Here is a 26,583-nt window from a genome sequence, read left to right on the forward strand (position 1 = left end):
GGCTCATGGAGGACAGGTAACTCAAGCTCAGCCAAGCAGTCTTCCTTGGAGACTTTGGCTAGAATCCTGGGGAAATATAGGTTCCCTGCACCAGACAGAGACCAGGCAGATGGGGAGCTGCTGGAGGGAGAGCCACCAGAGAGGTATCAAATGCTCTTGCTCCATCTGGAGAAATCCTACATAGAACTTCCAAGATGACACCTTCAACGGGCAACAGGGGATATTTACTGACTGACTGACTGTATGAATGAATGAGTCAATGAGTGAAATTTCCCCTTAGTGAACACCTATGCATCCTTCATAATTTCAAATTTTCTTGAGAAGCATCAGAGAACACTTATTGACTGAATAAATTTTTTCCCTGTGAACTTCTACACATCCATCAAAACCCTCCTCAAATGTCTCTAAAGGGCATCTGGGAGTGAGAGTTTGTTTTCTTGATAAACTTCTGTGTATTTTTTTTAACGCAGAACTTCAACTCACCACCCTGAGATCAAGACCTGAGTTGGACACTTAACCACTGCCAAGTGAGCCACCCAGGCACCCCCACCTACTGTGTATTATTATTATTTTTTAAATATTTTATGTATTATTTATTTATTTATTTATTTATTTATTTATTTATTTGAGAGAGAGTGAGCAGTGAGCGGAACAGACAAGAAGACTTTGTGCTGGTGACCGCAGAACCTCTCGCAAGGCTTGATCCCATCACCCCAAGATCACCACCTAGCCAAAATAAAGAGTCAGATGCTCAACCAACTGAGCCACCCAGGCGCCTGTCCTGTGTATTCTTTAAAACATCCTCAGATGATCTTCTGGAGGCATCAGAAAGTCCTTGGTTGAATGAATGAAAAATATTCTTATTGGCGAATGATGCCTACAAATGTGTTTGATAAACAAACTAACAGATTTTCTGCCTGCAAACTAACTCCTACTTAACCTTCAACATTCTCCTTAGATGCCCTCCGGGGGAATTAGGGTCTCAGTGGCCACTCCTCCCACTGCAGGTCACTCACGATGGGAGAAAACGGAAGCCGAGGAGGGTGGGGGAAATTCTGTGGTCACTCCTGTCACGATTTCCATTTCCATTTCCGGGGGCCCCTTTTAACCAGTCCTTCCTGCCCCCCCTTCCCCGCAGCTAGTGAGGCATCTGAAAGTAGGGCTACCCTAGGGGCGTATCCCTGCTGTGTTTCTGGGGCGGCAGCGGGGAGGAGCCCAGAAGGGCACCCTAAGGGCTTCCTGGAGTAGGAGGCAGGCAGGCTGAGGCAGGTGGGTGTGCAGATTTGGCACAGGGAAGGTGAAGCGTAGTGAAGGGGAAGGTGAAATGGAGTGAACCTTGGGGCTAGCTTCGGACCGCGACTTTGATCAGGATAGAAACACCACCCCACGTGGGGCTGGAGTCTTGCTCACACACCTGCTACGGTTCCCCAGTGCACTTGGGAGAAAGCCCAGCCCTTTAGCCTGGCCCTTGAGGTCCCCATCTGCCTCACCACCTTCATCTCTCCTGTGGAGTCCCGGACCTGCCATGTTCATCTTGATGCTCCCCAAAGCATGTCCCTGAACCTTTAAGCCTTTTCTGTGCCCTCTGCCAGGAATGCTCTTTCAATCTATACACGCAGTGCCAGAGCCCCCTTCTCTGGGCATCCCTCCCAACTCTCCCTTGGGACACTCCCAGCCTCTGCCCCTCCCCGCACCCAGCAGTGACACCAAGGAGCTGGGGGGCATCTGTGTCCAGCTGGGCCCCCGCCTCCACTTCCCTCCCCCGCTCAAAGTCTTCCCGGTGGCTGCTCTGACTTTGGGGGCTGGGAAAGAGCTGCGACAAGAGTAGAGGCCACTGGGGGTCCCCCAAACAATGATTAATTATATGGGCTGTGTGAGGGGCATTATCTGGCAGGAGCCAGCCCTCCTTTATCCTCATGACAGCCCGTTTTGCAGATGGGGTAGCTGAGGCCTGGAAGGGCCAACCTGGGTGGAGGGGCAGCCCTGGGGCATGAGGCTTACTCCCAAGCAAAGCTTGGGCTCACCAGGGTGGGGTTGGGGGTTTTGTCTGAATCTGTCTCTTCATGTGCAGCAGGGGACTCCAGTGGTCTGGGCACCTCGGGGCTCAATTTCTCCTTCTGTGAAATGGGGCACATAGATGGTATCCACTGGGGTAGGGGGCCTCACGATCATCATGAGGAGGCCAGGGATTTGGCCCTGTCTCCAACCAATCTCTTCCATCTTTCTTTATGTTTCTCTCAATCTGTCTCTGTCTCTGTCTCTGCCCCTCCACATCAGCTCTGCAGCCCACCCCGCCCCCTGGCCTGGCCTGGGCCCTGCTGCCTGTGAAGGCTGCTCTGTGCGGGGTCACGGGGTCCCCGTCCCCACTGTGCCAGGCCTGGGACACTGCCTCTTTGTTCCCTTGGCTCTGACCTCATGGCCTCCCAGGCGCCTGACCCTGACTGGCCCAGCTGCCCCTGGGGACAGGGCGCCTCTGAGAATGGGCTTCCTTCCAGCCCACCTGGGCCTCAGTCCCCAGATGCTCTTCCAGGAGAGACCCTGGCCACGTTCCTCAGTCTCCCCCCCACCCCTCCGTGTTCCATGAACACTTTTGTTTGAGGTGAAAATCGCTGGGGATCCCTGGGTGGCGCAGTGGTTTAGCGCCAGCCTTTGGCCCAGGGCGCGATCCTGGAGACCTGGTGCATGGAGCCTGCTTCTCCCTCTGCCTGTGTCTCTGCCTCTCTCTCTGTGTGTGTGACTATCATAAAAAAAAAAAAAAGAAAAAAAGAAAATCGCCTAACATAAAACAAACCGTTTTAAAAATCTACAGTTCAATGGCATTGAGAACACTCGCTATATTCTGCAACCATCACCTCTGTCTAGTTCCCGAACATTCTCATCACCCCAAGGCAGTAACTCCCCAATCTCCATCTCTAGCCCCTGGCACCCACTCATCTCTCTGTCTCTTTGAATTCACCTGTTCCGGACTCTTCAGGTACCTAGGTTTAAACAGCACGTGGGCTGTTGTGTCTGGCTGTTTTCACACAGCGTGAGGGTTTTGAGGTTCATCCACGTTGTAGCAGGAATCAACCCTTCTCCACCAACATTTTGGGCCTTTGTTGAGAGAGGGGGGAAAGATTCAGAAGCGGAGACCCTCCAGATGCCAAGAAACAGATGCAGAGAAGAGACCAAGCTTAGTCTTCTGAAGGAAGCAAAGGGGCTCTTCAGGAACCTGAGGTTGGAGTTTGGGAAACTGGGGGAGGTGGGCATTTGGGGAGGGGGCATCCGGCGAACACTTCATAAGGATTTGTTGGGAGAGTGGACTCAGGCATCCAAGAACACGGGGCTCCCATTGGGCACCTGAGTCTCAGACATCAGCTAGAGAGGGCCAGAGACCAAGGCCAGGGCACAGAGCAGCAGGCTACTCATGCGGCTGGCACCTTGTGTCCAGCTTGGGCTTGGGCTTGGGCCAGCAGAACAGACCCCCCCCCAGATCCGAGGTCCTGGGTCAAATTTGCCCCATGGGTGGGTTTGTGGCCAGGATGACGCCACCACCACCGAGCTGATTTCCTGGGTTTCTCTTTCATTTTGACTTGCACCAGGAGGGGCCGTGGCACTTAGCATTTTTTTTTTTTTTTTTAAATCTCTTTAGTCTTCTTTCTTACTCAGCTTCAATGTGTTCCGGGGCGAGGACGGGGTGGCTTGCAGAAGTTCATCTGGGGCTGCCGGCCTCTGCGTGGGCTCAATGGGGCAGCTGTGGGGCAGGCTGATCCCCCTCCTTTGGCTGATCCCCCTCCTTCTGCTCCCGCTCCCAGGGCAAGGCGGTGAGTGCCCCACCTTGACACTGTGGCTCTTCAGGCTGGGGGAGCATGTGTGTGGAAGGCTGTGGACCTGGGTTCTGGGATTAGTTCTGGGTCTCTATGCCTCAGTCTTTCCCCCTGTCAAATGGGAGATTGGGGATCATGGCTTCTGGGGTCAAACTTGGGCATCTCTCCTCTGGTCTTGACTTGGTCTTCTGTGGAATGGGCTGATTCTTTGAATCTTTCCCACTTCCTGGAGTTCTGTGAGAAATGCTAAGAAAAGGATAAGGAGCAAGTATGTGTAGAATGGATATACATGATAACTGATTATGTGTATGGTATATACCATATTATTATATTATATATATGCACATACTCTCTTTCCATCATGTGGAATCAGATGGGAAGGAGTCCAGACCATGCAGATGACTGGGTCTGAACTCTAATTCCAGCTCTGCTGTTGCTGCTGTGTGACCTCAGGCCACTACTTTGCCTCTCTGTGCCTCAGTTTCCCTCTCTGTAAACTGAGGATCAGCAAGGTTTCAGGGCCTTCAGGGGTCAGGCAGGGCTGGAGATTAGAGACTGGAAGGGGGACAGAAGACCCTGGCTTGCTTTGGAAAAGCAGCCTAAGAGGTTGATGAGTGGATGAATGAATGGTGGCTGGATGGTTAGGTGGGTAGGTGGGTGGAAGGGTGGATGGATGGATGGATGGATGGATGGATGGATGGATACGAGGGCAGATGAGTGCACGCATGCATGATGGGTGGATGGGTGGAAGATTGGATTTATGGATGGATGGCAGGATGGGTGAGTGGATCCATTAATGGGAGAGCAGATGGGTGGATGGATGGTCGCTTGGCAAACCCCAGCTTAAGCCCCTCCTCCCATGCGGGGAAAGACTGGGAGTATCATTATCTCTTCATTGTCTTTGCAGCTGAAGCCTGCAGTACCAGTGGGTGCTGTTTTCAGGACCCGCCATATCCGGATGCAGACTCAGGTCTGGGACAGTTCCCCATTGCGGGGGAGAAATCATGCCGGGTTCTGACTCATCCCTCCCTAGCAGCTCCTCCCTCAGCATCCTCCTGCCCAGTCAAAGACTCAGGCCCACTTGAGGTCTTGGGAGCAGTCAGACAGCCTACTTGTCCTGTTCTCACCAGGCTCAGGTGTCCCAGGACAGTCACCTGCCTCTCTGAGCATCATCTGCTCCCTAGCAGGGTCCCAAGGCTGGCGTCTGTGTCTGTTCAGAGTGATCAGCATGTGGTGCTGCTAAAGCTGTTAAACATTTTGGAGTCCCCTGGAGGCAGGTGTTGCTGGAACATTCACATTTGTGATGCACCTCACTAATGATCTGCCACCGAGCAGGTGCTTCGTCCATTCTTTTGTGCAAGAAATACTTACCAGGCACCTGCTATGTGTGGACACAGCTCTAGCTGTGAAAGAATCAGCTGCAGACCCAGCTGACCTCCTGGGGTCGCAGCCTAGTGGGGGAGGTGGATAACAGGCAAACAAACGTGTGACAGCATACCAGGATGTGCTATGAGAGTTCTAGCTGTGAAAGAATCAGCTGCAAACCCAGCTGACCTCCTGGGGTCAGAGCCTAGTGGGGGAGGTGGATAACAGGCAAACAAATGTGTGGACAGCATACCAGGATGTGCTATGAGAAACCGGAGGAAGGTGGGGGGGGGGTGAAGAAGGGGGCTGCTGGTAAAGGGGGTGACACTGAAGGAGAAGCTAGAATGTTGAGATTTGGGGGAAAAGCATTCCAGGCAGATGGCAAAGCATGTGCAAAGGCCCTGAGGTGGAAGTGAGCCTGATGTGTTTGAGAACCAGTGAGGAGGCTGGTGTGGCTGGAACAGGGTGAGCAGGGGAGATGGCAGGAGACAAGAGGGAAGGGTGCAGGGAGGGTGCTGGGAGGGGATTGGGGTTGAGGTTGACACCGGATTACTTAAATGTCACCCTGAGCATACATCAGCCAGGAGGGCCCCCCTCCCCACTCTTGGTCCATTCTCAAACCTCTGGGATCTCCTCCAGGCTCAGCTTCAGGCCCCAGGGACCTGAACTGCTACCGGATACTCAGCGCTGGTTATGAATGCTCCTGGCAGTATGAGGGCCCCACGGCTGGGGTCAGCCACTTCCTGAGGAGCTGGTGAGGACCCTGCCCCAGCCCCCAAACTGTCACCCGTCATCCCACACTTGCTCCTGCCCCCATACCCCTGCTCTCAGAGGTGTGACTTTGGCAGGGTCCTTGCCCTTTCCGGAGGCTCAGTGTCTCATGTAAGAAGGAGGGTGGGGACTCTACTTTTGGTGGGGGGGGGGGTTAGCGTAGGTGGGCATCCAGGTTGGGTGGCAATTAGGGTCCCTCTAGTCCTTCCTTCCTCATTACCTGCTCACTCATTTGTCCATCCTTCCATCCATTCCTTCATTTCTTCCTTCTCTCGGTGGCAGTCTATCTTGCAACATTCTGGGGTCCCCCAAGCCCCTCAATGGCAGGCTGATCCCCACACAGTCCCCAGGCTGGGGTGAGGGAACAAAGGGGGCTGAAAAAAGATGCTGGGATGGGATGAGCACCACCTGCTGTGGCTGCTGAGCCACCCTGGGGTCTCTAGGACCCCAGACTCAGCACCAGTGCTCTTTCCGCAGCCTCAGGCCCGGGCGCTGCTGCTACTTCGCCGTGGGCTCAGCCACCAGCCTGCAGTTCTCTGACCAGGACGGCGTATCTGTGCTCCAGGCTGTCACGCTCTGGGTGGAATCTCGAGTGGAGAACCGGACAGAAAAGTCACCTAACATCACCCTGAAGCTTCATAGCTCAGGTCAGCACCCTGTTCTCCTCCTCCCCGCTGCCCCTTCCCCACCCAGAGAAGCCTCTGGTCCCTGAGCCTCTACCTGCGGGGATTTTGGCAAGAGGCTTGATGATGCCAACTATTTTCACATCAAACATTCTTGTGCGACATGGTGGAGATTTTCATGGTCCCCTCAACAATCCCCAGCTGCTGGATGCTTAGGTTGCTTCCGGTTTCTCCTTGAAACTGTAACGCTCACTGCCCAGACCTCGTTGGGTCTTTAATATCTGTTTTCACAACTCAACCACATACATTTAACATATAGTCGCTGACCTGCTGCTGTGTGCTACACTGAGTCACAGGGGACCCGAGTGAAGCCAGCAAAGTTTGCAGCTCTGGGCTGGGATTTGGGTGAGGTGAGGGAGGAACCTGTCTTGGGCACAAAATTGTAAGGGGGTGCCAACAAACTCAGTAGTCAATGGAAATAATTCTGTAGGGGTGCCTGGGTGACTCGGTGGGCTAAGCGTTTGCCTTCGGCTCAGGTCATGATCCCAGGATCCTGGGATCGAGCCCCACATCAGGGCTCAGCGGGGAGTCTGCTTCTCTCTCTAACCTCTGCCTACTGCTCTCCCTGCTTGTGCTCTCTGTCAAATAAATAAATAAAAAGTCTTTTAAAAAAATAAGTAATTCTGTAAAGCAATATTTAAAAAAAAAACAAAATTAATGCCAAAAAAATCCACGATGAACAAAATATCAAATTTAAAAATAAAGGCTGGATCCGACCATGTGTTTGTACAGCCTTGTCTTTTTGCCTCAAACTGAAGTCCTGGTCCTGTCTCTGCCCTCATGGAGCCCAGATTCCAGTGGGAGTGATGAATAGGAATGATTATTATGTATGATGAGATACTAGTGGGAGGTCAAGGAGGCCTCCAGCTCAAGCTGAGCCCAGAAGGATAAAAAGGATCCCACAAGAATAAAGTGTGTTCCAGGCAGAGGGCACAAGGGCACAGCAAGTGCAAAGGTCCTGAGGTAGAATCAGGCACTGTATGACCAAGAGGCAGAAAGAATGATAGATGTTTCTCTATCTAAAAAATTATTAGGATTGCCCTAATAGTCCTCTAAAAAAATAGATTCAATTAATTATCCTCTTGTCAGCAACTCACAAAAGTGCTCGTCTCATGATAGCGTTGCTACAGGGAGTGTCCGTATTTTAAAGACATCACCACTAAGGATCCTAGGTGAGAGTCTTAAATCTTCGATCCATAGAATCCCAAGTTTAGATGGAATCTCTAAGGGTTTTTCCAATTCACATACTGGGGATTCAGTCAGTTACCCCGAGCTGAGTGGAGCAGATTTTCTGAAAATTTCAGGACCAATAACTCACATATATGCTGGCTCCCCTCCCCAACCCCCATCTCTGTTTCCAGTTAAATACGACCCTCCGCCAGCGGAAGACATCACTCTGTCCAGGTCCGCGGGGCAGGTGCTCTTCAAGTGGGAGACCCCAGCCCGCCAGGATGACGCCGAGGTGCAGTTCCGGCATCGGACACCTGGCAGCCTGTGGAAGTTGGTGAGTTTATCTCCCAGCTCAGGAGAGAACGCAGGCCTCTTTTCGGGAAACTTCACCCCCAAATCAGTTTCACCATCTCTACATCAGTCACCCCTCCCATCTGGCCTCCATTCCTGCCCTGTACCTGGCCCTCTTTGACACTCAGATCTCATCATGACCTCCCTTGCTCACACGCCCTCCATGGCTCCCTATTGCCCTCAGGAGGGCATCCTTTCCTCAGCCGGCCCTAGGTATCCTCACCTGCCTCATGCTTCCTCTGGTCTCCTCCGAATGGCCCTCATTCTCTGCCTGTGCCCTGCATTTCCAGACCCTGTCTTTGCCCATCCGGTCTCCTCCATCTGCACGCCTTCTTCTCCATCTGAGCATGTGAGAATCCAGCCCACCTTCAGGGTCCAGCCCCAGGGCTGCCTCTCCGGGAAGCTGCCCTTCCCGTCCCTTTCTTCCTTTCTTCCTTCCTTCCTCCTCCCCCACCTTTTTTGAGATATAATTGACCTATAGCACTATATTGGTTTCAGGTGCACAACATAATTATTTGATATCTGTAGATATTGTGAAATGATCACAGTCTAGTTGCCATCCGTCACCACATGAAGCTACAAACGTTTTGTCTTATAAGACCTTTTAAGATCTACTCTCCTAGGAACATTTGAGCATATCATACAGTATTATTATTTTTTTAAAGATTATTTATTTATTTATTCATAGAGACATACAGAGAGAGAGAGAGGTAGAGACACAGGCAGAGGGAGAAGCAGGCTCCATGCAGGGAGCCCGACGTGGGACTCGATCCAGGGTCTCCAGATCACGCCCTGGGCTACAGGCAGCGCTAAACCGCTGCGCCACCGGGGCTGCCTATCATATAGTATTACTAACTGTAGTCACCACGCCACACATTACATCACTAGGACTTATTTATTTATTTAGATTTTATTTATTTATTCATAGAGACACACACAGAGAGAGAGAGAGAGAGAGAGAGAGAGAGAGGCAGAGACACAGACAGAGGGAGAAGAGCCTGACGTGGGACTCGATCCCAGGTCTCCAGGATCACACCCTGGGCTGCAGGCGAAGCTAAACTGCTGTGCCACCAGGGCTGCCCAGTACTTATTTATTTTATAACTGAACTTTGCACCTTTTGACCCCTTCACCCATTCCCCCCCATCCCCGCCCCCTGCCTCTGACAATCACCGATCTGTTCTGTGTCTGTGAGTTCCATTGTGTTTTTCTTTGGATTCCATGCATGCGAAAGATCCTATGGCATTTATCTTTCTCTGACTTCGTCCCCTTAGCATAGTGTCCCCATGGCCCATCTGTGTTGTCACAATGACAAGATTTCCTTCTCTTACAGCTGCATAATATTCCATTGTGCGTACGTACCATGTGTTCTTTATCCATTCGCCCGCCCATGGACACTTAGGTTGTTTCCACATCTCGGCTGTTGTAAATGACGCTGCAGTTTACATGGGGGTGCAGAGATAGCTGGAGTTAGTGTTTTCATTTCCTTCAGATAAAAACCTAGAAGTGGAATCGCTGGACTCCATTATAGTTCTATTTATAATTTTGCAAGGAACTTCACTATGGTTTCCATGGTGGCTGCACCACGTAACATTCCCAACAACTGTGCCCCAGAGGTCCCTCTTCTCCACATCCTCCCCCATGCTTGTCTTGTGTCTTTTATTTATTTATTAGAGAGAGAAAAGAGGGGGGTGGACAGAAGTAGAGGAAGAGGCAGGCTCCCTGCTGAGCAGGGATCCTGATGCAGGACTCGATTCCAGCACCCGGGGATCATGGCTGGAGCCAAAGTCAGACACTCAACTACTGAGCCACCCAGGTGTCCCTGATCATAGTCATTCTAACTGAGCTGATATCTTATGGTAGTTTTGATTTGCACTTTCCTGATGACTAGTGATGTTGAACATGGTTAATTTACCTGTTGGCCATCTGTCTGTCTTCTGAATTGTGCCGTTTCCTCCTCCCTCAGGCTGAGAGCATCTTGAGGCCAGGGAGCCACTCCAGCATCAGCCCCATCTTCCTTCTTGATGTTGGGTGCCCCGTCCCCCAAGCCTCAGTTACTCTATCATGTGAATGAGAGCAGTCAGAGGCAGGTGATATGGGACCCCTGCTAGGAAGGGGTGTCTCTCTGTTTTATTTCCAGCCCCCCTAAACACACTCTGCAGTACACCCTGAATCCTCCCTCGCTCACTTTGCAGAGGAGGGAACTGAAGCTCAGAATGTTGGGGGACCTATCAGCATCACACGGTGTGTGGGGTAGGCTGTGCTCTAAACCTGTCTCTCCGGACCCCCAGCACCACTGACATACAGGTTTTCCTCTAAATTTTTTTTAGGAAAGTGCAAATAATAATTTTGCCTCCCCAAATCTCTTAAGCACACTTTTACTTATTATTTTGGAATAATCTTAGATTTTCAGAAAAGTTACAAGGAAGTAGAGAGCTGCCCTAGAAACGCCACCCAGCTTGCTCACACGTGAACCTCTCACGTTCTTGGGTGCGTCTGTTCACAGCTGAGGTGAAAGGGACACACTGCTACACACTAAGCCACAGAGGTTATTCTGATGTCACCTGGTTTTCCACAAATGTCCTCTTTTTTTTTTTTTTTAAACAAATGTCCTCTTTCTATTCTGAACCTGATCCAAGCTTCCACATTGCCCTTGGAATAATTGTTTAAGATTGTAAAAGAGCTAACATTTTTTCGACACCAAAAGGTAAACTGTATATACATATATATGATCTGGTCCTAGGACAACTGCGGACGTCAGGATGATGCTGGCTTCGGTGAGAATAATAGTACCAACAACAGCTGCAGCAAGCTAGCATAAATTGAGCGCCCATTGTGTGCCAGGCCCAGTGCTAAACTCTTTGTATGCTTGCTGGCCCATCCTGTAGCTCAGTATTGGATAATTCCCATTCCGCAGGTGAGGAAACAGCCTTGGGGGTGAGAAGCCATTGATCAGGGTCACATCCCAATGGGTGGCCTTGCCAGGACTCCAACCAAGGGCAGGGGCAAAAATGGGAGATGTTGAGGCTCCAAGAGGACAGGGTGTGGCCCATTCCTTTGGTGGCCCCAGGGCTCCGGCACACAGTTGGCACTCAATAAGTGTATGATGGCAAAATGATGAGTGCCAAGGCCCGGGCACCCTCAAGTGTGGGACACCCCTCTTGCAGCTTGATGTTTGGCCTATTTTTTGCCAGAGTCGTGCCTCTGCCCCCTGCAGATGGACGCAGCCCAGGAATTCCAGCTACGCAGGAGGAGGCTCAGGCCAGGAACCCCAGAAGATCCTTGGAGCAGCTGGAGCACCCCCGTGTGTGTCCCCCCTGGTGAGAGCACTCAGAGTCATGGGAACCAAGACAGGCATTAGGAACACGGCAGTGGGTATCAGAATTGGAAATAAGGTGGCGGGGGCAGCCTCAGTGGCGCAGCGGTTTAGCGCCGCCTGCAGCCCAGGGCGTGATCCTGGAGACCCAGGGATCGAGTCCCACATCGGGCTCCCTGCATGGAGCCTGCTTCTCCCTCTGCCTGTGTCTTTGCCTCTCTCTCTAGCTGTGTCTCTATGAATAAATAAATAAATAAAATCTTTAAAAAAAAAAAAAAAGAAATAAGGTGGCGGGTGTTAAAAAAAAAAGGCAGTGGGAGAAATTCTTGGAGATTAGTCAAAGGTCGTAGGGCAGTGAGCAAGCTTCACTTTGCAAAACGTGGAGAACCCCATAATCTAAAAAGAAACATTCGCTAGTCTTTCTCTCCTTCCAATGTGTTCAGTTGGTTTTACTCTTTTAAAGTCACACAGGGGGTTGACATCCATGCTTCAGATTTTGAAAATTATATAACAACCCATGGGAATCCTGTGTTTCAGGGGAGAGAAGGCAAAGGTCTCGGGTCCCCATGCAGGGTCTGTGGGAGGTAGTGAGCAAGGGACCACCCCCAGGGGAACTGACTTGCCATCGCATTTCAGAACATCCGCCACAGCCCACCTTGAGGCTCTCAGTGGAGGCGCTCCGCCCAAACGGGAGGAGGCAGGTGACCCTGCATGGGCAGGTAACGGGCTGGCCCAGGGCTGTGGGGTGCCCTGGGATGCGGAGAAGGAGGGCAAGAGACTGGAGTTGGGGGTGTGTGGTGGGACACGGTGAGGAAAGAGACTTGGAGGTGGCAAGGACTCTTGAACCTGATCCAAGCTTCCACATTGCCCTTGGAATAATTGTTTAAGATTGTAAAAGAGCTAACATTTTTTCAACACCAAAAGGTAACCTGTATATACATATATATGATCTGGTCCCTAGGACAACTGTGGGCTGTGGGTTTAACTCTGCAGGTAATGGGGAGCAATAGAGGGTCTGTGAGCAGAGGAGGCATATGACCGGGTTCAGGGGTTCACAGACTTCCCCTGGCTGCCAAGGTGGGGTAAGGGACAGATTGTGAGGGGCTAGGATGGAAGCAGGCAGGCTATGGGTCTACCATGTTGGTCTGGGTGGGAGATAATTTCTTTGAAGTCCCCCAAACAGCCCATTAAGAACAGTCTAATGAATCCCCATTTTACAAAGAAGGGAACTGAGGCACAGAGGGAAAGTCTCTTGCACAAGTCAGGGACAAACCCACCAAATGTTTCACCCACTGGCTTCAACATTACTAACTTGGACAGGTCCCTAATGGGCTGGCACACAGTAAGGCTACAGTAAAGCTTCCCTTCCTGGGTTTCTTCTCATTTGAATTCCCTTTCTTATGAAAAATTTCCAGGCTTGAGGTAACTGGGTCCAAAGATTGGAAAAACATTTTTTTCCTGGCTCTCAGTGGGTTTTGCCAAATTATTTCCCCTCCAAACCAACATTCACTGGCCAGGAATACCTATTTCCCAGCAGCCTTGCCAGCACTGATGGGGGTGTTTTTTGTTTTGTTTTGTTTTGTTTTGCTTTGCTTTGCTTTGCTTTGTTTTTTGGTGTTCTTTTGGTTTGGTTTGGTTTTTTGTTGGTTTGTTGGTTTGTTTTTTAATTTTTTGCCTCATGTCACAGACTGTGGTCCATGGATGGGGATGAGTCTGTTCACGGGCTGTACCCTGATGTTGGCTCCTGGGGATGATGACTATGTTCGGGTCTCCACAAACCATCTCTCACATTCATGACAGCTGCCCCTGCTTGAGCTTCCAGAAGGTTGCCTCGGGTCCAACTCTGGCGGGGAGGTGACCTACAGCGTCCGCCTGCACATGCTGTCCTGCCCGTGTAAGGCCAAGGCCATGGCGACCTTTCAGCTGAAGAAACTACTCAACCTCTCTGGTGCGGCCTATGACCTGGCTGTCGTCTCCCAGAATCGCTTCGGCCCTGGCCCCAACCAGACGTGGCACATTCCTGCCCACACCCACACAGGTGCCTCCTCTGGCCAGGGAGGGGTGCGGGAGGGCTTCTCGGAGCTGAGCATACTCTGAGCCTCAACCTGATTAGGGTGAGGCAGGTAAGGCACAAAATCAAGGGGATGTCTAACTTAGGAACGTGTCAAAATCACTAATCAAGGTCCATATTGTTATAATGCAATATTTTGTTTTATTTTTTAAAAGATTTTTATTTATTTGAGAGAGCACAAGCAGGGAGAAGAGGGAGAAGCAGGCTCCCCGCTGAGCAAAGAGCCTGTTCCCAGGACCCCAAGATCACGACTTGAGCTGAAAGCAGATGCTTAACCTTAAGTCTGGGCCATCCAGGCACCCCTATAATACAATGTATTTTTTAAGATTTTATTTCTTTATTCATGAGAGACACACAGAGAGAGAGAGGGAGAGACACAGGCAGAGGGAGAAGCAGGCTCCTTGCGGGGAGCCTGATGTGGGGCTCGATCCCGGGACTCCAGGATCATGACCTGAGCCAAAGGCAGATGCTTAACTGCTGAGCAACCCAGGTGGCCCTATAATGTAATATTTTTAAAAAATAACAAACCTCTAACTGGCAAACTATATCCCAGGCCAACCACTTGTCTTTGTAAATACAGTTTTCTGGGACCAGGGCAGGATCAGGGTGCGGTGAGTGAGGCAGGGCGGTGCAAGTACACGATTGATCCTATCTTCATTTAAAATCTTGATATTTGTTCATTGTGTATATGGATAGACAAAATTAAAGACACACGTATATGTATATATATATGTTGAAAAAAGTCGAGATTTAGATGTATGCATACATGAATATAAATACACATACATATTTTATTGAGGTGAAATTCACATAGCAAAATTAATCACTTTAGCAGGGACAATTCAGTGGCATTTCGGACATTCACAGTGATGTGCAACCTTCACCTCTGTCTAGTTCCAGAACATTTCTATCATCCCGAAAGGGAGACCTCATGTCCATCATCAGTCATCCCCCCATCTCTAACCCCCAGCCCCCGGCAACCACTAATCTGCGTTTCATCTCTATAGATTTATCTGTTCTGGACATTCCATGTAAGTGGGATCACACACCATGTGGCCTCTTGTGACAGCTTCTTTCACCCGGATTCATGTTTTTGAGGTTCCATGTGTCAGGGCTTTGCTTCCTTTTTGTGGCTGAGTAACAGTCCACCATGTGGATGGGCCACATTGTGTTTATCTGTTTATCCGTCAATGAACATTTGGGCTGTTTCCACCTTTTGGCGAAGACGAATTAGCTCATCACATAATTTTGTATCCATTTTTTTTATTTTTAAAAAACAGTGTTTATCTTGATGACTGAGTTCCTTAGCGCCTCCGCTTTGTGCCTGATGAGTGCCTCACTCACCTCACCCTGGTCCTGGGCCTACTGAACACCCAGCAATCTTGTGAGGACAGGGCTGTTACGAGGATGCCCATTTCAGAGATGAGACAGCTGAGGCTCAGAGAGGTAAAGCCACTTGCCACGGTGGCACAGCCAAAAGTCTGTCAGCTCCTGCCCTGGGGCCAGTGGCTCTCCCTCTCTGAGCCTCAGATTCAGCATTATTGGAGTGACCATGGTCCTACTTTGTAGCAGAGTGGCACCGTGAAGTGCTTAGCACTGGCCCGGTGCATAGAGTTGGTGCTCAATAAATGGTAGCTGTTGTCTCTGGACTTGGAAGCAGTGCCCACCTCCCCCAAGGTTGTTGCAGATGCCCTTGCTGGAGGGAGCAGGGGAGATGAGCCCTGGGGACCGAGGGGGTGTGTCCTCAGGCCTCTGAGCTCCAGTCTGGGCTGGGAGGCCCATCCTGCACCACACCTGCCCGCCGCTGGGTGAGGCGGGTGGTGGGTGGCCAAGCATTTGCTAGAGCAGGAGATGCTCCCCAGGCCAGGGGTGGGGGTGGGGTGGGAGGGTAGTAGTCCGGGCTATGGGTCGTCCTGATGGTGGGAGGCTGGGCTGGGAACTAACTCATGGTCAGACCCAGGGAAGAGCGCACGCTGGCCGGCCTGCCCCTGCCCCTGGGGCTGGCCCCCAGCCCGGCAGCCCCCAGTGAGAGGAGACGGAGCCACATACGGATACTTCCCGCCCTGAAGGGTTAGAGTCTGGCAAGCGGGTGGGATGGGGCTGCAGGAGCTATGGACTGGGGCCCAGTGGAGCGCGGTTCTGATACGCCTCTCTCATCTCCTTCCAGAACCAGGGGCTCTGAATATCAGCGCCGGAGCCAACGGGACCACCATACATTGGCCAGCGCAGCACCAGAGCGCGACATACTGCATTGAGTGGCAGCCCCAGGGCCAGGACAGGAACCTTACCATGTGCACCCTGACTGCACCCCAGGATCCGGACCCCATGGGAATGGGTACCGTATTGTCAGTTGCTGCGCCTCCACTTCTGCATCCTCCCTCAGAGCTCCTGCTCAGCTCAAGCCTATAGGGGCCGTGCATGTGAGGTGTCTGAGGCCCAGAGAGGTCTGATACTTGCCTGAGGTCACACAGAGGTGGGAACAGACTGAGACTTGGAGACTCCCACACACGTGGGTCTGGAGCCTCCTGCCAGGATCCTCAGGTGTCAGAGCTTTATAGCCCTGGGCAGATTGTACCCCAGTAGGTAATGAGTCTCACATCCCAGGGTGTTTGTTAAACATTCACCTGTGCCAGAGAAGGTGGCAGCTAGCAAGATGCTATTATGGTGGCAAATTAATGAGGCCTCCGGAGAAACAGGGGAAGCCTTACAGCCCTGGCTGCTGGCCAGGGCCCCAGGAAACTTCAGCCTCAGCCTGGCCCTTGAATTCCCAGACTGGGGAGACAGATGCACCTGGCTCTGTAGAATGCAGGCTGGGCTGCAGGTCAGGGCTGGGCTGTGGGGGGATAAGGAAGGGATCGTGGAAGAGGAGACATGGGTTCAAGGGCTTTGAAGCTTGAGCAGGAGTGCTCTAGGGGTTCCTGGCACGTGGTCCAGCCACTGCAAAGAGGCAGAGGTGGCGATACAACCTATTTACTGGCCTGGGCCTTGCCAATCCTTCCAGCAACCCACAGCTGGAGCAGAGCATCTAGGGCAATGGAGCAGAAAGTGTGTTACCACATCACAATCTTTGCCTCTGCACGCCCAGAGAAGCTCACCTCGTGGTCCACGGTCTTGTCCACCTACCACTTTGGGGGCAATGGTGAGTAGCCCAAACCTGCAGGGTGGTCTCCCGGGAGGGCTTTGGCGGGGCCCTTGGGTGTCAGGAGGAGGGAATGAACACCTAGAGGCACTTAGTCCGGGTCAGGCCTTAGCTGGAAGCCAGACGTACAGAAGTCTCAGACGATCCCGAAGACACTCTGAGCGGCATTGCCCCATTTTATAGATAAGAAAAGTGAGTCTCAGAGAGGGGCGGTGATGGTGCCTGAGCCGTGGAGCCGGGATCCGACCCCAGGTCCACTCGACTCTGTTGCCAAGGTTCCCTGGGCCTCTGGACGGTGCCAGGTGGGGCAGCAGGAAGGGCCAGTGCTCTTGGAATTGACCTTGGTGATGGTGCTAGTTGCAGCCTCGGGGGCCGGAAGTCCCCAACATGTGTTGGTGAAGAAGCTCAGCCAGGACTCCGTGTCTGTGGACTGGACGCCGTCCCTGCTGAGTGCTTGCCCAGGGGTCCTGAAGGAGTACGTCGTGCGCTGCCAGGATGCGGAGGGCAACCAGGTGTCCGGTACGTTGGGCAGCACAGGCCCGGCTGGGGGAAGAAGGGGCCAGGCTTGAGGTCTGCCTTCCTAGGGACCCCGGGCACCTCACTGGCCCTCTGTGGGCCTTGGTTTTCTCACCCATAAAACAAGATCTGTCCGATTTAAAGAGTCCATGGATTGCCCTCTCCAAGGGGGGGCCCTGCGGGCAGCAGCTGTGTGCTCCCAATACCCCGTGTGTGGGTGGCAGCTCCTCATGCGAATCTGCAACTCCACTCCCATGGAGCGGGATGGTAGTCTCCATTTCACAGATGGGGAAACTGAGGCCTGGAATGGGATTCCTTTTTTTTTTTATATATAATAAATTTATTTTTTATTGGTGTTCAATGGAATGGGATTCCTGTCCAAGGGTTAAGCAAACCTGGAACTGAGCTCAGTCAGTGCCCCTTTCTGCCCCTTAGGAAGGAAAGACAGGAGAATGGACAGGGCAAGTCTCACCAGGGCTCGAGTTTCCTGCCCTTTCACACACTGGGGGCCCCACCTTCCATGCGGGGAGCACAGTCTTTTGAATATGGCCTCATCCACCCACATCCTGCAGCAACAGGCCAGGCCAGCAAGACCTGCCACTACGTGTCTTGCCACCAAGCACCCAGCACTGGTCAAAGCATGAATGCTGGGGTGGGGTGCGGGCAGGAGAATGCTGGGGGGATGCTCCGGCATCGGAGACATAGGCCTCCTGCTATCCTCTTGACCACTCGTTGTTTAGAGGAGGTAATTAGGCCAAGTGAGGTTCAGTGACTTCTTCAGGGTGGCACAGCTAGAAGCAGCTCATACCTATTTGCCCAAAGTCAAAATGCTGAAGATGAGTGCACCAAATGAGCATTTGCCAAATTTACCAATTGCCCCCAAATTTCTTTTGAAGAATATTCTTTTTTTTTTTTTTTTTTTTTTTATTTATTCATGAGAGACACAGAGAGAGAGAGACACAGGCAGAGGGAGAAGCAGGCTCCCTGTGGGGAGCCTGATGTGGGACTCAATCCCAGGACCCTGGGATCACAACCTGAGCCCAAGGCAGATGCTCAACCACTGAGCCAGCAGGTGCCCCAAAGAATATTCCTCTTGAATATTCCTCTTGATTATTCTTCTATACAAAGAATATAGACCAGGGTTCTAGGAATGTTTTTCTTCTTGATAACAGCCAACAACTGTATTCTCACTTTAAGGATTTTTAATGGAGAACTTTACTTGTAAAAGTCATAATTCCACAGCATGTGCTGAGATCTTGCTATGTGCTGAGGTTCTAGGGACATGGAGGGAGCAAGGCAGACAGTTAATGCTGATCTTGACCCTGAAGATGGGAAGGAAGAGAGGGAGGAAACCATGTGGATATCTGGGGAAAGAGTGAACAACGTAGGGGAGGGGGCACTGCCAGTGCAAAGGCCCTGAGGTGCAACTAAACCCAGAGTCTTTAGAGAGCTTGGAGGAAAAGGCAGATGGGGGGTTGGGGAGCCAGCAGAGGTCAGATTTTGAAAACAACAGCATCACTCACTAAATATTTTGGTGAAGAATATTCCTCCAAATAAGCTGAGGTGAATGGGTGCATTAAGAGTTTCCAGCAGGGGCACCTGCAGGGTGCAGTCGGTTAAGCGTCCGACTCTTGGTTTTGGCTCAGGTCGTGATCTCAGAGTCATGGGTTCGAGTCTGGCGCCAGGCTCCATGCTCAGCGAAGTCTGCTTGAGATTCTCTCTTCCTTTCCCTGTGCCCCTCCTGCTCATGCTCTCTCTCTCTCTCTCTCTCTCAAATAAATAAATCTTAAAAAAAAAAAAAAAGAAAAGAAAAAGAAAAAAAGAATTTTCAGCAAAAATGTCCTAGAGTCCCCACTGTCACTCCCAGGGTGTGGCTGCCCAGCCAGGACCCCAACATCCCACTGCCCAAGCCTGACCTCCTGGGAGTAAAGGGAGTCTGGGACCCCATGGCCACCTCCCTCCCACAGAGCTGCCCGTGAAGCCCACAGAGACCCAGGTCACCCTTAGTGGCCTTCGGGCTGGCACAGCCTACACCGTGCAGGTCCGAGCAGACACACCGACGCTGCAGGGCACCTGGAGCCAGCCCCAGCCATTCAGCATCGGTGAGTAGCCCAAGCCTCCGCAAGCAGCCCCACCCAGGCCCTGCTCCCCGTGTATCACCCTAAGGAGAAAGTCCCAGCCCACTCTGCTCCCGCCTCCCCTTGCAGTTTCCCCTCATGAACCTTCTCTCACACTCCCCTTGCCTTGCCCAGGCAGGCCCCTCTTCCCAGGGATGTTTGTCCTCCCTGCTAACCCCTATTCATCCTTAAAACTCAGCTCAGAAACTTCCTCCTCCAGGAAGCCTTCCATGCTTTCCTCTGGGTGCCTACCCCTCCCTCCCATCCCACCCTTAGCTGTGACAATCCATCCTTCCTGGCCTGACACCTTGGGAGTGGGTGAGGGCTTCTGTGTCTGGGCTCCGTTTCCTCTAGCCTGGGGGCTCCGGGAGAGGTAGAGGGAGCAGGGGGCTATTTACTGAGGGAATGAATGAATGAATGAATGTCTCTCTTATAACAAAGATAAGGAGGTGGGCTCCATTGTCTTGGGGTGTGTGGCTGGAAGAGATTTGGAAACCAAATGATCCCTGTTCCTGCCATGGTCCCTACCTGCTATAGTGCAATCTGGTCTCAGGAGAACCAGTGAGTCAGGCTTGGTGTGGGGTGGCAGGTCTGGGTCCAGGGGAGCAACCACATGGGCGCAACCTGCGGGTGCTTGGAGCTCCAGTGTCCTGAACACTGGGTTTCAGGCCTTTATCCCAAGGACATTGAGCAAGTGGGTTCTCTGGTCTCCCACTTCACAGGAAACAGGCATAGAGGGGCTCACAACACACTACAGTCAGCAGCGAGTTGATGGAGGGTCCAGCCCTCCCAACTCCCTTCCCAGTAAGAGGCAGGAAGTGTCCCTCCCCCAACCCAACCTCTCCCACTCCCAGAAGTCCAGGTCTCCCAGGTGTTCGAATTGTCCATAATCCTCGTGTCTCTGGGGAGCTTCGTGAGCATCCTTCTCCTGGGCGTCCTTGGGTACCTCGGCCTGAACAGGTAACTAGCACCATCTCCCCTAAGATGACCCGTAAGAGCAGTAGTGATCATAGTAACTGCTCACACCAAGTTGGTGTTTGTGCCCAGTTTACAGATGAGGAAACTGAGGCCTAGGTAGTCAGGCCCAAGGTATCCAGCAGTGGGGGCAGAGCTGGGATTTGAACCCAGGTCTGTCAGATTCCCGCCACCCCCCACCCCCAATCTACATCCATTCTTCCCTTTGTAACCTGGTGGAGATGAAAAAAGTAAGTCAGGACGATTAAAAAGTACGAGGAGATAGAAACACAGCTCCTCTGACCAGCTTCCTTCCCACCGCAGGGCTGCACGGTGCCTGTGCCCACCGCTGCCCACGCCCTGTGCCAGCACTGCGGTCGAGTTCCCTAGCAGCCAGGGAAAGCAGGTAAGGGCTCCTTTTCTAATTTAAAGTCCTATTTATTGGGTCTGTACTCTGGGCCAGGGCTCTGGCTCTACAAAGTAATGGCCATGCACTAACTCATTTCATTCTCCCCTAACCACTGACGCAGGACTCCAAAAACCTGTCCTATTTCACAAACGGGCAATCAGGAGCCCAGAGAGGAGCCTCCTGTGGGTCATTTCCTAGCAGTAGAAACAGCTCAAAGTGATTTCAACAAAAAGGGAACCCGGTAGGGGGTGGGAGAGAAAGTCTGCAGATGGTGGACTTCAGGCATGGCTAGATCTAGGAATCCACAGACTGGGCATCCGTTTGTCTGGACTGCTGTTCTGTATACCGGCTTTCCTCCCACTCAGGCTCAGCCTTTCCCCAGTGGAAGCAGGGTGTCCATTTCCCCCATTCACTTTAGCAAAAGTCTCAGGGCCATCACCGATTGGCCGTGCTTCGATCACGTGCTCATCCCCGAGTCTATGGCAGGAATCAGGGGCTAGAGTGCTCTGATTGGCTGAGCCAGATCACATGTCCACCACTCAAATTGTGGTGGGGCCAGTGCCCAACCACCTGAACCGTGAGAAGAGGAGGAATAATTTCCCAAAGAGAAATGGCCTGTGTGTGGTGGTGGGGGAGGAGGGGTGCTTTCTAAAAGGGGCTAAGTGAGGGTCACTGAGGCAGAGCTGACCCTCAAATTGGACTCAGGATTTTAGGCAATTAAGCCAGCAGGAACCTGATCCGCCTGCCCCCCTGTGTGGATGGATAGTAGAGCCCTACCCAAAGCCTTGACCCCACCCTTCCTATCTAGGCTTGGCAGTGGACAAGCCCGGCAGACTTCCCGGAGGAGGTGTCCTTGAAAGGGGCCTCGGTGGTGAACTTGTCCTGGGAAAAAGCTCAGGTAACTGACCTGGACACACCTGTGCATTTCCAGAAGAAGACACAGCTACTTCGGGGCACTCCTGAACTGGCCTTGGAGGACACAGAGCTTCCCTTGGAGGACAGGAGACAGGTGCAAGGCCACCCTGAGGCTCGGGCTCTGGGGCCCGGCAGGCAGGATGGTCTGGAGGGCAACCCTGCCCAGGTGGCTGAACTGTCACTGCTCTTGGGAGACCTGATACAGACCCCCACATTCAGTGGCCCCGCGCACATGGGCCTGGAGGCCTGAGGGAGAGAGCGGGAGGTCGGTCTCGTCCTTCAGGGAGGGAGACCGGATGCGGCTGGTTATTAAGCAGATCTCGCACACCCAGCCGGTTCCGTCTACACCTCACATGATGTCCTGATTCCCGTAACCACCTCGGGAGGCACACGGCTATTCTATTTTACAGATATGACCACCGAGGCTCAGAGAGAGCAAGTGGCTAGCCTGGTGCCACCCGGGCCTGGGCAGGAGGCAAACCTGGGCCAAGCGCCCCGACCTGTTTCCTCCTCCTACGCTCTGGTGCCACACTGCCCCCCTCTCTGTCTAGCTCAGGTTGCGCCATGTCCTGCGGTGAGAACCCTAGAAACCACCACGAAAAGGAAACTGCCACACCCCATGGCATCCACGGGAAAGGGACAGAACTTCTCAGCGTCATATAGATTGGAGGGGGGCCAACGGGGGCTCCTGTTGATCCTAGGACCCTAAGCTGGACGTTGTGTCCCAGGAGCACTTGATGGGGAGTCTGGGTGCAGACAGAGCTCCTGCTGCACTGCACGGTCCAGGCTCGGAGGACCTAGTCGTGGGAAAACAAGGGGACCCTACCCTAAGCATTCTGAGGGAGGTGATGGCCCCCCCTTGCCTTCCTCCTTGCCTGTAGAGTGGGAGTGACTAATATTGAACCCGCAGGTCTGTCGAGGGGGTCCGCGGCTCAATAAACGAGCCTTCCGTTGGGTAACTTGCCCCTGGCTGAAGCCTGCACGTGCTGTTCAAAATCCCCAGTAGGGGAATGCTTTCATTCATTCCACACGCATTTATTCATCTCTCCCTCTGGGCGCCTCCAGGGGCCGCCAGTCTGGGGGAGACTCAGAACTGGATGATCACTCCGAACTCTGCAAAGTCAGGACTGGGCAAGGGGAGGACCGCGCGAAGGGGAGAGGGATTTGTCCCCACCCTCCAAAACAGGGGCCTTGGTGCGTTCCCTCCAGCTCCGCCCCTCTTAGGGGTCGGTCGGCCCTCTCCCAGGACTCAGGTCAGGAATTGGGGTTCCTCTTTCTCCTGACACCCAAGGCCCCGCAGCAGGAACGCGTGCCCCACACTCATCCCGAGAATCTGCCCTTTTCCTGCGCTCCCCCCACCCGACCCGAGCTCCTCCCATTGTTAAACGAGTCATCTGGGATTCCCCCAGTGGCCACCAGGTGGCAACAGCAGCACATGGTTCCCAGGTCTTGGGGGGCACCCCCCCCCTCGCTAGGCAGTTTGCAAAACAGACTTTTCCGGTTTAAGTGGAGGCGGGAGGCGGAGGGGTGGATAGTAGAACCCAGAATCCCTGAATTTTGTGGCCAAAGGACCTGTGGCCTCTGGGTGAGAGAGGTCTGGTTCTATAAGCTGGGAGACTGGAGGGCCAGGCCCCGCCCTTTTGGGGGTCCCTAGTTTCCCATTTATGCCTCTAGATGGAGAAACAGAAGCCTTGGCCCCAGTGCTCCAGCCCCCGGGTGTCTGCTCAATGTTCTGCGCATGCTCCCTCCCTTGAATTTGCCACCTCCCCGCCAGGCATGCCTTGCCTTGTGAATCAGTTCTCATTCTTTGGTGGCAGCAGGACCAAGTGGGCAGACAGGAAGGGATGCTGGGTCAGCGGCCTCGTAAAAAAAGAACAGAGTGATCTGAGCCACCCCCACCCCCCCAGAACTACACCCTCAAGTCCAAGACCCCACACTCACCCCTACCTCCTGCTGTGAAACCTCCAGGAAGCTAAAAGCCCTCATGTGGGCCTGCCCCAGTCCTGGGCCCACACAGAACAACAGAACCCTGTTTGGTGGCCCCTGGAGTTAACAAGCCCACTAGGCACAGCCCCATGGGTCCAAGGAGTCGGAGTTAGACATTTATTGAGCACCATCTAGAACTTTTGCTGTTGTGACTGGGGAAGACAGACACCTTGCTTCAAAGGCAGAAATTGCCCTGGAGAGAAGCTTTCAGGGAAGACAGCAGCCCAGACTGGTGGCCCCCTTGTCCCTGGATCCAGCCATGCCTGAAGCCCACAACCCTGGGAGATATAGGTAGATAGATAAATAGATAGGTTTTTTTTTTTCATCAGGTTCCCTTTTTGTTGAAGCTACTTTGAGTTGTTTCTGCTGCTAGGAAATGACTCATAGGAGGTCGCTCTCTGGGTCTCTGTTTGCCTGTCTATATGATAGGAAGGGGTTCAGAGCACTGGTTTGGAGCTCCTACCTCAATGGGTTGGGCAACTGCTTAGCGGAGCCCTGGCCCGGTGTTTATTGTGTGCTCACTACTCTATGGCCCTCTGAATGTCCATCGCTGAGCTCCTCCCAGCAACTCCAGCAGTCGGGACCGTAGTAGACCCCATTTCCCATCTTTATTCATTATTTGATTCTTGAAGTCAGCATTGAGCACCCACTGTAGGCCAAGCCCTGTCCTGCACAGATTGGAATCGGTTCCATTGTGAGGGGCTTCTGCTGGGGAGGGGAAGGCAGATGCTGATCCGATCACCACACAGGGAGTTAAAATAACCCTGAGAGAGTGATGAGTGAAAGTGTGAAGAGCAGTGGGTAAGAGAGGGCTTTCCGGAAGCGGTGATACCAGGGTCAAGATGGTGAGGAGAGGCCAGCACAACCCGAGAGCAAAGGCCCTGAGGCAGGTGTGGTTGGTCAGGGTGTGAGTGAGCCAGGGGCATAGAGAGAGGTCACTGCCTCCTGGGGCCCAGGGGTTTTGTTGTGAGGCTGGGGTGGGGGGTATCCTGCAACAGGATTGTTGAGACTCAGTTTGTGAGTTGTTCAAAGATTCTTCCTGCCGCTGTTCAGAGGAGCAGGTGACTCAGCCTTGTGGTCCTCAGTGTTCTGGTCTGTAAAATGGATAAGGCTCTCCAGAGCCTTTGACCCCCATCTCACTCCCTCTCCTCTGCATTTGTCCCTTTTGTCTGATTCCCTTTCACCATGGTTTCCACCATGAGTCAGGAAGGATGTCTCCATCAGAGAGATAGGCTACCTCAGTTTACCTCCCCAGATACCCCCCTCCTCATTTTCTCCAGTGGCCTCTGGGCTGGGTGAGAAACGGATGCTGTCACTAGGATGGGGCTGAGGTATCAATGGCCTCCGGGGACCCTGTGCTACAGAAGGTGACACACTGGAGGGCCGTGGCCTGGCCTGTCACACTTAGCTGGCCACACCCTGCGGAGCCAGGCCCTCAGCCAGGGGTGCCCTTCCCCCAACCGTGCGCCTTTGTTCATTCCTCCTTTTTTGTTTTTCCGTGGTTTTTTTTTTTTTTTTTTTTTGAGATATTCACATACCATACACATCACCCTTGCAGAGTGAACAATTCCAAAGCTTTGGTGCATTCACAGCATTGTGCAACCACCACCTTTGTCTCATTCCAGAACATTTTCATCACCTCAAAAGGAAAGCCTGCGCCCACAAACAGTCACTCCCCATCCCACCTTGCCTGGTCCCCGACAGCCACCAATCTGCTTTATGTCTCTGTGGATTTGCCTCCTGGGACATTTTGTATCGTTGTGATCATACAACATGTGCCCTTTTTTGTCTGTGCTTTTGTGAAAGAAACAGCATCATGTTTTCAAGGGTCAGCCACATGGCAGCATGAATCAAGACTTCTTTCCTTTTTATGGCTGAGTAGTATTCCACCGTTGGCCGGATCGCTGTTTATTTATTCCTTCGTTCCTGGGCATCTGGGTGGGTTCCACCTTCTGGCGATTCTGAGCAGCTCGGCTGAGAGCCTGGCCTACAGGCTCTGGTGTGACACCTATTTATTTCAATCCTCTCAGTACATGGCTCGGAGTACAAGTGTTTGGTCATAGGGTAATTCTGGGTTTCACTTTCCTTCTCCAGGTGCTGTCAGATTGTTTTCCCAAGTGGCCATATTCTTTACATTCCCATCAGCAACACGGGAGGTTGGGACACCCCCCCACCCCGCCACCCCCCACCTCATCAATACCTGCTATTTCCCATTTGGGGGAGGGGAGCCATCCTAGTGTAAGGTGGTGTCTCACCATGGTGTGATTTGCGTTTCCCTGAGATCGGATGGTGTTGAGCCCTTCTTTGTGTGCTTATTGGCCATTTACATATCTTCTTGGGAGATTTCTCTATTTGAATTCTTTCCATATTTTTAATTGGGTTATTTATCCTTTTATTATTGAATCCTAAGAGCTCTTTACATAGTTTGGAGATTGATCTCCTGTCTGATAGAAGATTTGTAAATATTTTCTCCTGTGGGTTACCTTTTCATCATCTGAAAAGCGCCCTTTGGGATCCCTGGGTGGCTCAGCGGTTTAGCGCCTACCTTGCGCCCGGGGTGTGATCCTGGAGTCCCAGGGTCGAGTCCCACGTCAGGCTCCTTGCATGGAGCCTGCTTCTCCCTCTGCCTGTGTCTCTGCCTCTCTCACTCTCTCTGTGTCTCTCTGAATAAATAAAATCTTTAAAAAGAGAGAGAGCATCCTTTGTAGAAAAAAATTTTTTTTAATTATATGGAGCCCAGTTTCTATGTTCCTTTGGTTGCTGGTGATTAGGTGTCCTATGGAAGAAAGCTCCTGGTCCGGGTGCACCTCTCGCATCCTCCGGCCCCCAGCGCCTCCCTCCGGTCGGGCCTGCAACCCGCGTTCCCCCCCCCCCCCCCCCCCCCGCGTTGGGGCATCTGCGCCCTGATCGCCCTGATCGCCCAATGGGGAGGCCTCTTGGGCAGGCGCCCAGCAGGCCTCCATCAATGTTTAATAACGAACCGAGCGCACGGAACCTTGGCACCGACGCGGGAAAC

The 26,583-nt window shown here is 52.6% G+C and overlaps 1 protein-coding gene across 2 annotated transcripts; it reads left to right on the forward strand.

The window, feature by feature from the left end:
• Nucleotides 1–3,586: 3,586 nt before the first annotated feature.
• On the forward strand, nucleotides 3,587–26,252 carry IL12RB1 (interleukin 12 receptor subunit beta 1). Of its 2 annotated transcripts, XM_072786772.1 has the most exons (17): nucleotides 3,587–3,803; nucleotides 4,714–4,776; nucleotides 5,811–5,925; nucleotides 6,420–6,589; nucleotides 7,987–8,129; nucleotides 10,888–10,921; nucleotides 11,339–11,464; nucleotides 12,097–12,179; nucleotides 13,261–13,498; nucleotides 15,699–15,866; nucleotides 16,533–16,670; nucleotides 17,028–17,189; nucleotides 19,154–19,288; nucleotides 20,158–20,263; nucleotides 20,582–20,663; nucleotides 21,475–21,564; nucleotides 25,662–26,252. In XM_072786772.1, exons 1-17 carry the CDS (start codon nucleotides 3,725–3,727, stop codon nucleotides 25,830–25,832), a joined length of 2,103 nt encoding a protein of 700 aa, XP_072642873.1. In that variant the 5' UTR covers nucleotides 3,587–3,724; the 3' UTR covers nucleotides 25,833–26,252. The 2 variants fall into 2 exon arrangements, with proteins under 2 accessions (XP_072642873.1, XP_072642872.1); XM_072786771.1 differs by lacking the exon at nucleotides 25,662–26,252 and having other exon boundaries at nucleotides 21,475–22,540.
• Nucleotides 26,253–26,583: the final 331 nt, after the last annotated feature.

Source organism: Canis lupus, chromosome 19 (genome assembly GCF_048164855.1).
Source record: "Canis lupus baileyi chromosome 19, mCanLup2.hap1, whole genome shotgun sequence".
In the NCBI taxonomy this organism is placed as follows: Eukaryota; Metazoa; Chordata; class Mammalia; order Carnivora; family Canidae; genus Canis; species Canis lupus.

Bases quoted from the DNA above. Each gene is read 5' to 3' on its own strand.
- IL12RB1 (XM_072786771.1), top strand. From the start codon at position 3,725: ATGGGGCAGCTGTGGGGCAGGCTGATCCCCCTCCTTTGGCTGATCCCC. The intron at 15,867-16,532 runs GTACCGTATTGT...CAATCCTTCCAG, and splicing joins TCCGGACCCCATGGGAATGG to CAACCCACAGCTGGAGCAGA. The intron at 16,671-17,027 runs GTGAGTAGCCCA...TGATGGTGCTAG, and splicing joins CTACCACTTTGGGGGCAATG to TTGCAGCCTCGGGGGCCGGA.